Genomic DNA, 18,308 nt, shown 5'->3' with positions numbered 1-18,308 from the left:
AACTCAAGAAGTAAATGAGATATCTTCACCAAACTCAGTACACATGTGTATGGGTTCAATTTGAGGTCACAGTAAACAATTTTATGGAGATCGGACCATAGGTGGCGCTATAACTGTTAAAAAGCTTTAAAACCATATATATCCCATGGTAAACTGCCTGTATTGGCTGTAAATGGTCTTTTCCATCTATTATGTCAGTGGTTACATGCTTGCTAAATAAATCTTAATAACTTTTGATGCTTTTGTGCTTAAATGCCTTAAAGGCCTTAACTGCTTGAACCCCGATAAATGCTGCTTGCAGCTTTAATTATTATTATTATTATTATTCTTCTCCGCTAAAACGCATCGTGCAGCCCAAACCGTAAGAGCTGGAACTTTGAAACTTTGACAGATGGTAGTACAAAAATCGAGGAAAGGTTCAGAGATTATGACCCCGATTGGCCCATAGGTGGCGCTATAACAACCAAAAGCGCGAAACTGCTCATAACTCCTAGACCGTATGTCGTAGACTCAAGTGTGTTATATCATTGGAAAGCTGGACGCCTGACGAACAAAACGTATATCTCCGATTTCATTTCCGCCATGATAGATTTTCCGCCATTTTGAATTTTGTCAAAAATCTACTTTTGCGAACTAGTCCCTGGTTTTTTGCCCGATTGGAACCAAACTAGTGCAGAAATGTTCTCTGGAGACTGAATATCAATAATTATCGAAAAAAAGTGGAAATTTCGATTCACGGTCGCTAAGGGGCGCCAAAACGTACGTTGTGGGAGGGGCCTATTTTACTAAAATGGCTATAACTCCCGATGTAAATGAGGTATCTTCACCAAACTTGGTACACATGTGTATGAGCTTACTCTGGGGTCACAGTAAAAAAATCGCGACGATTGGCCTCATGGTGGCGCTATAAAATGAAAAAAACATAAAACAGGCTATAACCACCTGACCGTTAGTCCGATTGACTTGAAAATTGGTATGCAGTGTCTTGGTCCAAGGTGCCATGTATGTGTATGAGGACATTGGCGTATCTCAAAAAACATGGCCGCCATCGGCCAACGAAGTTTGAGCACCTATTAGACAAGGTTAACGGAGGCCGATCGGAACGAAACTCAATGGGCATGTTCGGCTCATGGCCCTAAAGGTCTGTAAGAATTTTGAAAGAAATCGGCCACTAGTTGGCGCTAACGAGTTTTACGGCTCTGTAATCACGTGGTGTTACAAATATCCACACAATATGCATATCATTTGATAGATCTCCTCATCCTGAACAACTTTGCCTCAAGAACCATTGCTGTCAATCAAACTGTTCATTAATTATTCATTAATATGTTAAAAACCTACTTTTGCGAACTAGTCCTAGGTTTTTTGCCCGATCGGAACCAGACCAGTCTAGGACAATTCTCTGGACTCTCTAGATCAATAATTATCAAAAAAAAGTTGAACTTTTGCATTTGGATGGCTGTAATAGGGTAATTTATAAAATGGGCGTGTCAAAATACATTAAAAAGCCTATAAATCCTAAATAAAAACTCAGAACTTCACAAAAATTGGTCAGCATATGTGACATAACATCATTAACAAGCATGAAAAATTCTATGGAGATCGGACGATAGGTGGCGCTATAACTGTTAAAAAGCTTTAAAATCATATATTTCCTATGGTAAACTGCCTGTATTGGCTGTAAATGGTCTTTTCCATCTCTGATCATATAATTTTCATATCATAATGTTCAAAACTAGTGCAATACAATTCTCTGGACTCACTAGATCAATAATTGTCAGAAAAAGTTGAACTACTTCATTTGGATAGCTATAATAGGTTCACTTCAAAATCTGGCCTTTACCAAGTGTCCCCGAAAGCCTATATCTCTTTAATCAATGCTCAGACCTTCTTAAAAACAAGTCAGAACGTGTGAAATATCACCCTGAACAAGCATGAAAATTTTCAGACAGATCGGACAAAATTTGCCTCTATAACAGTTAAAAAGGTGAAAATGATATGAATTAATGGCATGTTAAGCCAATAAGTGGTATTTTACTGCCCCCTGCTGTTTAAAATAGTCATTTTCTCATATTGGTATTGGTATCAGCCATGGTAAATCATGATAAATGATGGTGTGTGTGTGTGTGTGTGTGTGTGTGTGTGTGTGTGTGTGTGGTACAAATATAACAAAGGTTTTATTTTCCAACATGAAAACAAACATAACAGAGTGCTAGTGCACAAACAATAACTGACAATGATAATGGATGAGAGGGGAACTTAAATACACAGATCAAGACAAGGACAACAGGTGACGGTTATGATGATGAGGAGCAGGTGATGATGAGGAGGGTGATGAGGAGCAGGTGCAGGTGATGACGACAGATGGTGAATGTGATGAAGACAGAAGGTGAATGTGATGAAGGTGAATGTGACACCAATATCACTGAAACATTTGTGTGTGTGTGTGTGTGTGTGTGTGTGTGTGTGTGTGTGTGTGTGTGTAGCATTATTGTGTGTAGCATATGTAGCAAGTATGCATTATTGAGTTAACATGGAAACACTGGTTTGCTTTAGTGCAGAAAACTGGTCAAAATCATGAGGTTTAAAGTGAAAGTGAGCCAATAAGTGGTCTTCTACTGCCCTCTGCTGGCCATTCTACTTATTAATTAAATTTTTCCACATGTGCTTGCATTTATACTTGAATACACACTAAAAATCACTTATATAGCAATAACTATTATAACACAATCATATTTTGTCAGTGTTAATCACTTTATTTGCACTGACACTTCAAATAATTGCTAGTAATGTGGTAAATCATGGTAAATCATGGTTAACTATGCTGTGTGTGTGTGTGTGTGTGTGTGTGTGTGTGTGTGTGTGTGTGTGTGTGTGTGTGTGTGTGTGTGTGAGTGTGTGTGTGTGTGTGTGTCTGTGTGTGTGTGTGTGTGTAAGCATGCATTGAGTTAACATGGATAAACTGGTTTGCTTTAGTGCAGAAAACTGGTTTAAAGTGAAAGTGAGCCAATAAGTGGTCTTCTACTGCCCTCTGCTGGCCATTCTACTTATTAATGAAATATTTCAACATGTGCTTGCATTCATACTTGAATACACACTAAAAAAATCACTTATATAGCAATAACTATTATAACACAATCATATTTTGTCAGTGTTAATCACTTTATTTGCACTGACACTTCAAATAATTGCTAGTAATGTGATTAATCAGGCTAGAAACATGGTAAATCAAAGTAAATAATACTAGATTGTCGTTTATCTCCTGGTAAATAATACTAGAACGTGGTATATCATGGTAAATCATGGTTAACTATGCTGTGTGTGTATGTGTGTGTGTGTGTGTGTGTGTGTGTGTGTGTGTGTGTGTGTGTGTGTGTGTGTGTGTGTGTGTGTGTGTGTGTGTAAGCATGCATTGAGTTAACATGGAAAAACTGGTTTGCTTTAGTGCAGAAAACTGGTTTAAAGTGAAAGTGAGCCAATAAGTGGTCTTCTAGTGCCCTCTGCTGGCCATTCTACTTAATAATGAAATATTTTACATGTGCTTTTGCATTCATACTTGGACACACACTAAAAATCACGTATATAACTAACTATTATAACACAATAATATTTTGTCAGTGTTCATCACCTCATTTGCACTGACACTTCACATAATTGCTAGTAATGTGGTTAATCATGCTAGAAACATTGTAAATCATAGTAAATAATACTGAAATGAGGTGTATCAAGGTAAATCATGCTAGAATCCTAATAAATCATTCTGGAACATGGTATATGATAGTAAATCATGCTAGAATCATATTAAATAATTCTAGAATGTGGCAAATCGTCGTGGGAGGAGCCTATTTTACTCAAATGGCTATAACTCAAGAAGTAAATGAGATATCTTCACCAAACTCAGTACACATGTGTATGGGTTCAATTTGAGGTCACAGTAAACAATTTTATGGAGATCGGACCATAGGTGGCGCTATAACTGTTAAAAAGCTTTAAAACCATATATATCCCATGGCAAATTGCCTGTATTGGCTGTAAATGGTCTTTTCCATCTATTATGTCAGTGGTTACATGCTTGCTAAATAAATCTTAATAACTTTTGATGCTTTTGTGCTTAAATGCCTTAAAGGCCTTAACTGCTTGAACCCCGATAAATGCTGCTTGCAGCTTTAATTATTATTATTATTATTATTCCGCCGTAAAACGCATCGTGCAGCCCAAACCGTAAGGGCTAGAGCTTTGAAACTTTGCCATATGGTAGTACAAAAATCGAGGAGAGGTTATTAAATTATGACCCCGATTGGCCCATAGGTGGCGCTATAGCAACCAAAAGCGCGAAACTGCTCATAACTCCTAGACCGTAAGTCCTAGACTCAAGTGTCTTATATCATTGGAAAGCTGGACGCCTGACGAACAAAACGTATATCTCCGATTTTATTTCCGCCATGATAGATTTTCCGCCATTTTGAATTTTGTCGAAAATCTACTTTTGCGAACTAGTCCCTGGTTTTTCGCCCGATCGGAACGAAACCAGTGCAGAATTGTTCTCTGGAGTCTGAAGATCAATAATTATCGAAAAAAAGTTGAAATTTCGATTCACGGTCGCTAGGGGGTGCAAAATTAACGTTGTGGGAGGAGCCTATTTTACTAAAATGGCTATAACTCCAGAAGTAAAAGAGGTATTTTAACCAAACTTGGTACACATGTGTAAGAGGTAAATCTGAGGTCACGGTAAAAAAATCGCGGCGATTGGCCACATGGTGGCGCTATAACATGAAAAAAACATAAAACAGGCTATAACCACCTGACCGTTAGTCCGATTGACTTGAAAATTGGTATGCAGTGTCTTGGTCCAAGGTGCCATGTATGTCTATGAGGACATTGGCGTATCTCAAAAAACATGGCCGCCATCGGCCAATGAAGTTTGAGCACCGATTAGACAAGGTTAACGGAGGCCGATCGGAACGAAACTCGATGGGCATGTTCGTCTCATGGCCCTAGAGGTCTGTAAGAATTTTGAAAGAAATCGGCCACTAGTTGGCGCTAACGAGTTTTATGGCTCTGTAATCACGTGGTGTTACACTCATCCACACAATATGCATATCATTTGATAGATCTGCTCATGCTGAACAACTTTGCCTCAAGAACCATTGCTGTCAATCAAACCGTTCATTAAATATTCACGAATATGTCTAAAACCTACTTTTGCGAACTAGTCCTAGGTTTTTCGCCCGATCGGAACCAGACCAGTCTAGGACAATTCTCTGGACTCTCTAGATCAATAATTATCAAAAAAAAGTTGAACTTTTGCATTTGTATGGCTGTAATAGGGTCATTTATAAAATGGGTGTGGCAAAATACACTCAAAAGCCTATAAATCCTAAATGAAAACTCAGAACTTCACAAAAATTGGTCAGCCTATGTGTCATAACATCATTAACAAGCATGCAAAATTTTATGGAGATCGGACGATAGGTGGCGCTATAACTGTTAAAAAGCTTTAAAACCATATATTTCCTATGGTATGTTGCCTGTATTGGCTGTAAATGGTCTTTTCCATCTCTGATCATATAATTTTCATATCATAATGTTCAAAACTAGTGCAATACAATTCTCTGGACTCACTAGATCAAAAATTGTCAGAAAAAGTTGAACTACTTCATTTGGATAGCTATAATAGGGTCACTTCAAAATGTAGCCTTTACCAAGTGTCCCCGAAAGCCTATATCTCTTTAATGAATGACTCAGACCTTCTTAAAAACAAGTCAGAACATGTGAAATATCACTCTGAACATGCATGAAAATTTTCAGACAGATCAGACAAAATTTGCCTCTATAACAGTTAAAAAGGTGAAAATGATATGATTATAATGGCATGTTAAGCCAATAAGTGGTATTTTACTGCCCCCTGCTGTTTAAAATAGTCATTTTGTCATATTGTTCTATAATTTATATTTAGACTTTATAAAATCACTATTTTAACATTTACAATTACATTTAGTCAAAATCCATCTGTTAAAGTATTAGTATTGACAGTTTGATCACATCATACATTTCAAATGTCTGCATCTACAACATAATGTGTGTGTGTAGTCTTAGGTTTCTGAATAAATTCTGAATCATCTGATTAATAGCTTGCAAAGACTTTGTGAAATGTTTATAGACCATTCAAATATATTTTCATAATGACATATCCCAATAGCATTGAAAAAACAACAACAACATTTGTCTTTGTGTGTGTGTGTGTGTGTGTGTGTGTGTGTGTGTGTGTGTGTGTGTGTAAACATGCATTATGGAGTTAAAATGGAAAAACTGGTTTGCTTTAGTGCAGAAAAATGGTGAAAATCAAGAAGTTTAAAGTGAAAGTGAGCCAATATGTGGTCTTCTACTGCCCTCTGCTGGCCATTCTACTTATTAATGAAGTCTACTCACATATGCTTTTGCATTCATTAGACACTAAAAATCACTTATATAACAATAAAACACTAAAAAATCACTTATATAACAATTACTATTGTAGCACAATCATATTTTGTCAGAGTTTATCACTTCATTTTTACTGATACTTCACATAATTGCTAGCAATGTGGTAAATCATGGTTAAATCACACTAAAAACATGGAAATCATAATAAATAATACTAGAATGTGGTGTATCAAGGTAAATCATACTACAATCCTGGTACATCATTCTAGAACATGGTATATCATGGTACATCATGCTAGAACATGGTAAATCATGGTAAACTATGCTAGAACAGGGTAAATCATGGTAAGCCATGATAAATCATAATAAACTATGGTAAATCATGTTAGAATGTGGTATATCATGGTAAATCATGCTATAACATGGTAAATCATGGTAAACTATGCTAGAACAGGGTAAATCATGGTAAACTATGATAAATCATTGTAAACTATGATAAATCATGATAAACTATGGTAATCCATGCTAGAATCACAGTAAACAATGGTAAATCATACTAGAATGTAGTATATCATGGTAAATTATGCTAGAATATGGCAAATCATGCTAGAATCATAGTAAATAATACTAGAATGTGCTAAATTGTTGTGGGAGGAGCCTATTTTACTAAAATGGCTATAACTCAAGAAGTAAATGAGATATCTTCACCAAACTCAGTACACATGTGTATGGGTTCAATTTGAGGTCACAGTAAACAATTTTATGGAGATCGGACCATAGCTGGCGCTATAACTGTTAAAAAGCTTTAAAACCATATATATCCCATGGTAAATTGCCTGTATTGGCTGTAAATGGTCTTTTCCATCTATTATGTCAGTGGTTACATGCTTATTAAATAAATCTTAATAACTTTTGATGCTTTTGTGCTTAAATGCCTTAAAGGCCTTAACTGCTTGAACCCCGATAAATGCTGCTTGCAGCTTTAATTATTATTATTATTATTATTATTATTTTCCCCTAAAACGCATCGTGCAGACCAAACCGTAAGAGCTGGAACCTTGAAACTTGGCCAAATGGTAGTCCTCAATTTGGGGAGAACCTATCAAAGTATGACCCCGATTGGCCCATAGGTGGCGCTATAGCAACCAAAAGTGCGAAACTGCTCATAACTACTAGACCGTATGACGTAGACTCAAGTGTCTTATATCATTGGAAAGCTGGACGCCTGACGAACAAAACGTATATCTCCGATTTCATTTCCGCCATGATAGATTTTCCGCCATTTTGAATTTTGTCAAAAACATACTTTTGCGAACTAGTCCTAGGTTTTTCGCCCGATCGGAACCAAACCAGTGCAGAAATGTTCTCTAGAGTCTGATTATCAAAAACTATCGAAAAAAAGTTGAAATTTCGACTCACGGACGGTAAGGCCGCCAAAACGTTCGTTGTGGGAGGGGCCTATTTTACTAAAATGGCTATAACTCCAGAAGTAAATGAGGTATCTTCACCAAACTTGGTACACATGTGTAAGAGGTCAATCTGAGGTCACAGTAAAAAAACCGCGGCAATTGGCCACATGGTGGCGCTATAACATGAAAAAAACATAAAACAGGCTATAACCACCTGACCATTAGTCCGATTGACTTGAAAATTGGCATGCAGTGTCTTGGTCCAAGGTGCCATGTATGTGTATGAGGACATTGGCGTATCTCGAAAAACATGGCCACCATCGGCCAATGAAGTTTGAGCACCTATTAGACAAGGTTAACGGAGGCCGATCGGAACGAAACTCGATGGGCATGTTCGACTCAAGGCCATAGAGGTCTGTAACAATTTTGAAAGAAATCGGCCACTAGTTGGCGCTAACGAGTTTTACAGCTCTGTAATCACGTGGTGTTACAAATATCCACACAATATGCATATCATTTGATAGATCTCCTCATCCTGAACAACTTTGCCTCAAGGACCATTGCTGTCAATCAAACCGTTCATTAAATATTTGCAAACATGTTAAAAACCTACTTTTGCGAACTAGTCCTAGGTTTTTCGCACGATTGGAACCAGACCAGTCTAGGACAATTCTCTGGACTCTCTAGATCAAAAACTATCAAAAAAAAGTTAAACTTTTGCATTTGGATGGCTGTAATAGGGTCATTTATAAAATGGGCGTAGCAAAATACACTAAAAAGCCTATAAATCCTAAATGAAAACTCAGAACCTCACAAAAATTGGTGAGCATATGTGACATAACATCATTAACAAGCATGCCAAATTTTATGGAGATCGGACCATAGGTGGCGCTATAACTGTTAAAAAGCTTTAAAACCATATATTTCCTATGGTACATTGCCTGTATTGGCTGTAAATGGTCTTTTCCATCTATTATGTCAGTGGTTACATGCTTGCTAAATAAAACCTGATAACTTTTGATGCTTTTGTGCTTAAAAACCCTTAAAGGCCTTAATAGCTTGAACCCCGATAAATGCTGCTTGCAGCTTTAATTTTTTTTTGGTTTTGTACCAGACTGCACACATATGTTGGTGACGTACATAGTGCGAGGCGAGAGATGTAGTTCATTGAGCAATTTTCACATCAAACTAAATGTTACTCTTCTGTTTTATGACAAACTGCGATTTTCTTGACTTTCATAATTATCTTTTAAATTGACAAACATCATATGTGTAATTCAGGGCACAGTTCAGACGGAATAAAAAGATAAGTTGTCTCTCGCCATTGACTACCATGCTGCCTTCATGTGCTATGGAAAAGATGATATTTTCCACTTGTGAACTGGTATTTACCAGTGTGTTGTGTTCAAGTGCTTTTGTTGTCGTAATGTAGCCTAGTACCCGCAATGTCTGTGTCAGTAGAGTATCTTTTTTATCTTTACAAAAAAACAAAACAAAACAAAAATACGTAAATGTGGAGCTTTCTGATGATTAAAACATAATTAATAATAAAAAATAAAAAAAAACGACATAAAATGATTAAATATGAACCAAGGAAATTGCGGCGAAGTTGAAAATTGAGTGTTAACGCATTATATTACAATTGTTAATGACACAACATTGTATAGGCTACAAAAACTATCTGCTAACAGTATTCACGACTCTTAAGCTCTATGCTCTTAAGTTGCCCCCCACCATTTTGAAAAGGTCAAAGGTTATCTCATCTCGGCAACTCGTGAGTCGTGCATCAAAATATTCTACGAGCTGCCCAGTGGAAAATACCACATGAGGGGGTGTTCATGTGCATCAATTACCATAGCACGTGAAGGCACCATACCATACATATTTTTTCCGAAATAAGGTCCCATGAACCGGAAGCGGAGGGGAGGGACTTAATTAAGCCACATTAAGCGTTCTTATAATGGTTTTCTGTGGGAGGAAAATACTTAACGTGTAGGCTATAATTAAACACGTTGCGTTCATATTCTGGGCTCATCTGATTTTTTGTACATAGTAGTCTATAGCCTATAAGTTTTCATCAGAGGGGTGCAAGACCGCAGGACTTTTGTCGCACTTGAACCACGAATACACACTTTTTTTTTTTTTATGGTTTAGGGTTAGGTGGTTGAAATTTAAAAAAAAAGTAACAAATCCTTCCCTCGAGGAGGGTCAATCTGACCCCCAGGAATTAATGGAATGCTTCAGTACACATAAAATAACTTAAAAATGCAAAAACTTAATGCAAAAAATAGTTTATAATGTCTACATGTGTATCTGAATGCATACTGAAGAGAAACTGCTTTAATAGGACCCGGCGAAACAGCTCATTTGCTCCAAATAGTGATATCAGGCAATTTCCCCCCCCTCAAGCGGTCAGTAAAGACACCCAATGTAAGATATTTTGAGCTGAATTAAAAGGGTTATGCATGACATTGTGAGTTATTTTGAATTTAAGTTGAAAGAATGTGAGAAATGTGCTTACATTACTATTTATTTATCTAGTCTAACTATCAAATCTAGTCATTTAAACGTTACAAAACCCCCACAAAAATAAACAAATAAATCTCGAAAAAGAATTGCATTAAAAAAATAGGAAAAAAATATTATCAAACTGAAATTAAACAAGCTTTCTGGACACATTTTTTTTTATATATATATAATTGTATTATGCATACATTACTAAAATACAAAATGAATAAATGTAAATGAATTATTTTTTTTTTAAAGTGCGTTGCATTTACAACGGGGGGTTTCAACTTCCCGCTCCTTTACTTCAGTCAAACCTCTTCTCATGCGGTTGATGCATATGCGCGCGAGTGTGTGAAAGGAAGCCCACCGTTTCTGAAGTGCAGAGGGAATATAATTTCAAAGTTTCCTGTTTCAGCCAGGTATGGTACTGTATGTTCATCGAATAATACTGGTTAATGCCGCTTCTTAGACGACCTCTCGAAGTCTGTACAGTAAACAGGTCTGATTTAATCTAATTTACCAGACGGAAACGAACGTTTTAACATGCAGAGAGATAAGCATGTATGTATGTAACGTTATGTATAACATTGGTTGAATTCTAATGTAGAATGCGGTCTGTTAATGGATAATGTAAGTTAGAGCGATATCAACCGCCTCGGCCATTACATGGCTACCTACCAAATAAATCAATAATTTTACACAAAATATTGATTTAAAAAAGGAGTTTATTGATTTAAAAACGATTGCATTGCTTCCGCTAAAGAAAAATAGTCTTGGTTGAATTCTAATGTTATTTCTTGATAACAGACCGCTGCGAAGTATAACACACCGTTGCCATGAAAAACAGAGAGCGTTGCTGTGGACGCGGAACGGACTATTTTCTTTAGCGGAAGCAATACAATCGTTTTTAAATCAATAAACTCCTTTTTAAATCAATAATTTGTGTCAAATTATTTATTTATTTTGTAGGTAGCCATGTAATAAGCGGGATAATGTATAGCGAGGCGGTTGTTATAGCGAATAACAACCCCTTCAGGCTGATTCAAGACCCCAACGCTTCCCGTTCAGCCTGTCGGGGTTGTTATTCGCTATAACAACCGCCACGCTTTACATGATCCCTTACATATGGCAAAGCGCACAAGAACAGTTCCTAGTAGCAGCTAAGTGTTTTTATTTGAGCTCAATCCTTTGAGGTAATACAAGGAACACTCTTGCCGTTTAATCACTTTACTGTGACTGTTAGGGAGGGACTATTTTTTATGGCGGAAGGATGGGATTTACTTATTTTACTTTAAAAAGAGAGCATTATATATATATATATATATATATATATATATATATATATATATATATTCGGTTTGAATATTTGTGTTATGTAGTAACTGCAGGGCCGTGCACAGATATTTTAAGGGGCAGTGGCCTAAATCAAAAAAAGGGGCACTATTTTGTTTTTTGGGGGGGGTTGGCACACTACAAAGTGTGCCAACAACAGAAAATTTAGTTATTTGTATTAGATCTGATCGAGAGTACAATAATTTGATTAGACAAGCAGCTAATTCTAAGAATGTGGATATGTTGTACACAGGACTGGACTGGGGCAAAAAAAATAAATATCGGCCCTGGCATTTTGGCCCAGACTGGTCCACTATATAAGTGAGTATAGGAACGAGTGAGAGTTAACAGATGAAATAAGTAAAAATTTGACATTTATTAATACAGTGATGAAGCCTAAAACAAGCTATAAGCTGCATTGGCATAGCAATACCAGTGTTTCTCACAGGATTTTTGGTAAAACTGTGGTGGGTGGACCTCGGCCCTTCTAGGGGGATTTGGGGGCATGCCTCCCCTTAAGAAAATTTTGTGCATTTTAATGTTAAATTCATCAATCTGGTGCACTTTGAGAGATAAACATTAAAAGCTCCAACCCATATTCAGTGTGCAAATTAAACAAAGAAATATTCAAACCTCTTTTAGTAACAGTGTCTATTTACATTACACTACTACATAATAATAGTTATAATATTAATCCAATGACAGTAATAGACATATTTTGTGAAACAAATGCACTAAAACAATAAAGAAAACTTTCATAATTGGTTTTGTACCAATTTCTATACTTGAAAGAGATAAGCACATGATCTTTTATTTTGACGCAAACTGCATCAAGCTTTTATTTTGGCGGAAAACATGGTTTACAAACGCGTCTCATTAAATTTCTAGTGAATTGCGGTAATCGTCAACTATGCAGATGTGGAAATAATCTGTAACTGGGTTATGGGTTCCTACACTCATGACATGGCCTAAGTGTTTTGAAAGTAGTTCTGCTTACCACAGGCTCTACACTTTCTCATCTCTCTCCTGATCCTCCTCACTATCCTCATCTGCCGCTGGAGCTGACGAAGGGCAGAAAACATACGTTCAAAAGTTTGGGGTCAGTAAGATTTTTAATGTTTTTAAAAGAAGTCTCTTCTGCTCACCAAGGCTGCATTTATTTGATTAAAAATGCAAACAAAAACAGTAATATTCTGAAATATTATTCCAATTTAAAACAGCTGTTTTCTATGTGAATATACAGTAAAGTGTAATTTATTCCTGTGATCAAAGCTGAATTTTCAGCATCATTACTCCAGTCTTCAGTGTCACATGATCCTTCAGAAATCACTCTAATATGATGATTTGATGCTCAAGAAACATTTATGATGATTATTATCAATGTTGAAAACAGTTATTTACATTTTTATTTCAGGATTCTTTGATGAATAAAAAGTTCAAAAGAACAGCATTTATCTGAAATCTAAAGCTTTTGTAACATTAAACACTACCGTTCAAAAGTTTGGGGTCAGTAAGAATTTGAATTTAATTTTTTGGGGAAATTTAAAAAAAAAAAAATCAATACTTTTATTCATCAAGGATGAGTTAAACTGATTAGTTACAGTAAAGACATGTTTAATGTTAGAAAAGATTCTATTTTAAATAAATGCTGTTCTTTTGAACTTTCTATTCATCAAAGAATTTTGAAAAAAAATTGTACACAACTGTTTTCAACACTGATAATAATGATAAATGTTTCTTGAGCAGCAAATCATCATATTAGAGTGATTTCTGAAGGATCATGTGACACTGAAGACTGGAGTAATGATGCTGAACATTCAGCTTTGATCACAGGAATAAATTACAATTTAAAATATATTAAAATAGAAAACATTTTAAATTGTATATATTTCACACTATTACTGTTTGTTTTTTATCAAATAAATGCAGCCTTTGTGAGCAGAAGATACTTCTTTTAAAAACATTAAAAAATCTTACTGACCCCACACTTTTGAATGGTAGTGTATATTTTGACACATTTTACAGTGTCTGCTTTAAGGGCCTGTTTCTATTGTTTCACGCTATTTCTCTGCACATTCCTTGCGTTTCTTCTCCATCTTGCTGACTATTTTGACAGATACACACTGACACTGCTGCACGCTCGCTCACTCGTTTAAAGTTGTGATTGGCCCAGCCCAGTGTCAATCAAGAAAGGAACCAATGGGCCGCTGATCTACGTGTTTCATGACTAATTTCGCAAATTCAACCCATTCAACCACTGTCTTGCATAGCCTACCTGTTAATGCGGCAGCTTTCGTGAACTGTCGTATACTGTGAGTGATGCTGCGGAGCGAGCGGGAAAACCTGGAGCGGATTAGCGGAATCAGCGGAATGCTTTGAGCGGAGCGGTGGGGGTGGGTGGGTGGGTGGGTGGGTGGGAGTTGGGGTGGGGAAAAGGGGCACCTCAGTCGATGAGGGCAGAGGGGCAGTGGCTCTAGCCACCGGGCCACCCCCCTGTGCACGGCCCTGAGTAACTGTTTTATAAAAGCATTAAGGGTACGAGAGACCGTGCTGAATTGTGTATTTACAAGTCAATTTAACTAGCAAGTCTCGCCCTTCAGCCTTTTATTCACTTAATGTTACAGCACCGCTGTTCGTACCTTAATTATTTCTTACTGCTCCTACACCTACAAATTACTACTAATCATTATTATTAGTTATACCATGGTCTGGGTGAATACTCGATTCTGATTGGCTGCAAGGTGTCCATTAAAAAGTGATAGAGGACACCTATTGGCGTAACCAGGGAAACCAAGTGATTGTTTGTAAAAACAATAACATTTCGATTGTTAAACTAATTAAAATATAAACTAATGTTTTAAAAATGTGTTATTTGGCAAGTGACCATGGTATAAGCGGGTTAATGCCCTTCAAGGTGTCCATTGTCAGGTATTAACAATACCTCCGCTGCGTGTCGGACGGTTCACGCCTCGCCGTCGTCCATTAATACCTGACAATGGACACCTCGTCGGGCATTAACCCTTACTAGTAGTATTCAAATGAAAAATATAAATCTACATATGCTTAAAAACATGCCTCTATAAATAAATAAATCTATTGACAAGCATTCTCACTTGTCTGTGGATTTTTCCATGTGTTTTCCCAGATCACTGAGTGATAATCATGGCGCAATCAACTGTAACTGTCCAGTCACCCATGATTCTGGCCCCTGATAACTTCAAGCAGAACATGTGGAGCACAGGAGTGTGTGACTGCTGCGACGACATGGGCATCTGTAAGTGTTTGGTGGAGAGAGAGAAAGAGGAATAGTACAGGCTACTGTAGAGTTAAGCTCACGTGAGGAATGTGTAAAATAAACATCAATTTGCGTCACCTTGCTCTCTGGGATTTGAGGATGTGAGATTTCGGATGAACTGAAAGCGTAACTAATTCAATGTGTGTTGACATCTGTGTTCCTGTGGCAGGTTGCTGTGGTTTATGGTGCAGCTACTGCCTCATGTGTAAGACCAGCGAGGACTTTGGAGAGTGTCTCTGTCTCCCCATGCTGGAGATTTGCTTCGGAGGCATTTTGCATCCTATTACATTCGCCATGAGGAGCAGTATGAGAGAGAGATACCACATTAGGGTAATTACTATGTTGTAATACAATTTTTACTGTTTAATATAAATACATTTTCAGCATCATTACTCCCAGCCGATCACATGATCCTTCAGAAATCATTCTAACATGATGATTTGCTGCTCAAGAAACATGTCTGATTATTATCAGTGTTGAAAATGTTGTGGCAAATTCAAAGTTCTTTTTGGTTCAGGTCTCAAAGAAGTTTCTCAGAGTCAAGGTTCCAGGTCAGAAGAATTAACTTTATTGGCAAGCAACAAAGTGAGAAGCCAGCTGGCCGTCTGAGGTTACAATGGCCAGTGTTCATGTCTTTTACTTTTTCTTATCGCTAGGTTCCCAGTGGGCACCCTCATATCTATCTCTTCTTGTCACTCCTCATGGCCTTGCCACCATTAGATACATCTCTCCCTAAACCTTCTTCTATTGGTGGAACATCTCAAAAAACATGTTTTTCCGCCAGCACGTCCCAACACCTGTATTTACAGACTTTTGGGTACTTTTCCATTCTCTTATCCTTGTGACCTATTTTCTGCTGGGCATTACAGCATTCAGACTTTTATATGAGACAAGGGAAATTCTTCAACAAAAACAGTTGTGCTGCTTAATGGAAACCGTGATACATTTTTCAGGATTCTATGATGAATAAAACTACCAAAATGAAGTGAGTTTATGTTTACGAATCAGAAAAACATTGTAGTGCTTATATAACAACTTGTTAGAAACTTGATTTTTAAAAAAAACACTGTAGCTTTAAAATGTACATTTGAGGTTTGACTGAATAGTTGAAAACACATTCGACCGGATTGCTTTCGTAGTGCAAACGCTCATGTGATAGTATGTGTTCAAATAGCCACAAAAGACCGTCTTCTCTCCGTCTACTGACCTCATGCGTAACATTATGGGAAGCGGCCAGACGGGATTTAAACTCTGTCGACTGGAGACCCAAGTTTGGTTTGAAGACCAAAAACATACCAAGCACAATGTTCTCTCACCATTCCTGATTTCTAACACACACTCACAGCGTTCGGCTGATCTTGTGACTGTCAGAGCAGAAACTAAAGCTGATGCTCTCTGTGTGTTTTTCCGTCGTCTCCGGTTTGCGCAATTGCCATTAGATTAGAAAGATCTGAAAAAACACAAACATTTCCCGCCCATAGACCCTCCCCTCGAAGAAATCAGAAGTGGTTGAAAGTGGACAGAAGAGTCTGATTAAAACACCAGTAAACGGGAATGTGTCTCTCTCGTCTACTTGTGATCCGATCGACCAAAACGCATCTTAATACCAGGTGTAAACAGGGCCTCAGTTTCACATCACATTACATTTATTGTGTTTTCTCTCATGAAGGGTTCGATTCAGGACGACTGCTGCGCGGTGACCTGCTGCACGGTGTGTGTGTGGTGTCAGATGGCCAGAGAGCTGAAGGCTCGTCGACACAATCTAGTGGTCATCAACCCCACCGTACACACAGTTCACCAGCAGCCGCAAGCCTTCAACCAGCAGCCGCAAGCCAGCAACATGGGCTATCAGCCTCCTGGATACCAGTAACCTTTAACCTCTGACCTCAAGCTCCCCGGAGAGCAACACCTGCTGTTCTGTTGAAGTTACGTAGTTGTCAGGAAATCTGTTGAGATGTTATTTCTATATTCATACCTATAGCCTACTCGTTTAACAATGCCTGTTTTTCTGAACAAAATATTTTATGATGATGTTTTTATTTTTTTATTTTCTCTCTAGACAAATTGCCAAATGTAGATTTATATATATATTAAACTGACCAAAACTGTTTGATTCTTGTATGTGAATTTCTTTTCATAAATATCTTTCTTAATATAACATGCTAAACAGACGTGTGTATCAGATCCATTAACAGTGTTAACTTGACAAACTCAATCACACAACAATCGCTGTGTTTTTTTTCTTCCAGTCTGTGATTGGACGGTTGTAGCTTGTCCAAAGAGAGTCATCACAACAGAACTCGTGTTTAATGAGACGCTGAAGTTAGTCACCAGGGAATCTGGAAGGGACAAACAGCAAACCCCTGTGATAAAGAATAGTGACACTCCCACTGATTTCTAGGGAAACTCTACAAACAGAAATATGATCCTTTTCAATGGCTTTTATCTAGCTATTATCACTGTGTACTCGTACGGTAAGCCTGTTGGCAAAGAAAGAAAGGAAAAATTCAAGAAAAAATTACATTTTACATGAAAGTTTATTAAGTCATACATAGAAGTTTTGGAACAACATGAAGGCGAGTGAATCATAAAAGAAATTTCATTTTTGGGTGAACTGTCCCTTTAAGGAACTATTTCATATTGTCCACAAGGGGAAACTGATGGCCCACATAATTTAAAATTAAAATATGAAATCAAAAATAGCTGTTCTACTTAACATTTTTTTTTATTTTATTTTTTATAAAATGTAAAAAATAATAATATAAAATGCACTGTAGTTTTTCTGTAGTTATGCTAAATTATTAACCTGACGAGGATTTTGAGGTTGATCTAATTCTATTCAAATTTAACCTTATGGATTTCACAGCAATTATATTCCACAGATCCCTCCAAATCCGTAATTAATATTTTATTATTTTACGTATTTATGGTCAGCTGATGCAATTTCCTACATTTGAATTTAAGTTGTAAGAATGTAAAAGTCAGTGGGTAATATGTACGAGGTCAACACAAGGCTTATTTCTCTTCGTTCTATATTTTAATTCCCCAATACTCAGGAATCATTCTTTAACCCTTGTGCGTCTGTATGGAAATGTTCATCTTTTTCAGTTTAGGTTATAGTTTTTTTGCCTGTGTTTATGCCAACTGCATACATTTTGAGACAAACGTGTATTTTTATTTCACCCCTTTTCCTTTAATAAATCTATGTTGCACTGGGTACACAAAATAGTTCCACTCAAGACCTTAAGGACAAAAATGTGCCCCAATTTTTAATACCGTTTTAATACCGCCATTTAACTATAAAATTATGCAATCTGTGTTAATAGGCTTTCATTCTGTTG

At 37.0% G+C, this 18,308-nt stretch overlaps 1 protein-coding gene across 2 annotated transcripts in view; it reads left to right on the top strand.

The window, feature by feature from the left end:
* ponzr6 (plac8 onzin related protein 6) overlaps nucleotides 1-17,077 on the top strand; it is a 32,991-nt gene extending 15,914 nt beyond the window's left edge. Inside the window, exons 2-5 of one of the 2 annotated variants that reach the window (XM_079867685.1) lie at nucleotides 10,599-10,759; nucleotides 14,818-14,946; nucleotides 15,137-15,297; nucleotides 16,637-17,077. In XM_079867685.1, the coding sequence (XP_079723811.1) occupies nucleotides 14,835-14,946; nucleotides 15,137-15,297; nucleotides 16,637-16,837 (474 nt within the window). In that variant the 5' untranslated portion in view covers nucleotides 10,599-10,759; nucleotides 14,818-14,834 and the 3' untranslated portion in view covers nucleotides 16,838-17,077. The remainder of the gene's footprint in view (nucleotides 1-10,598; nucleotides 10,760-14,817; nucleotides 14,947-15,136; nucleotides 15,298-16,636) is intronic. The other variant, XM_079867686.1, reaches the window with a different exon arrangement.
* The last annotated feature ends 1,231 nt before the right edge of the window (nucleotides 17,078-18,308 follow it).

This window comes from Squalius cephalus (genome assembly GCF_949319135.1).
Source record: "Squalius cephalus genome assembly, chromosome: 3".
NCBI classification, from domain to species: domain Eukaryota; kingdom Metazoa; phylum Chordata; class Actinopteri; order Cypriniformes; family Leuciscidae; genus Squalius; species Squalius cephalus.
This window is presented reverse-complemented; position numbering and strand designations above follow the sequence as displayed.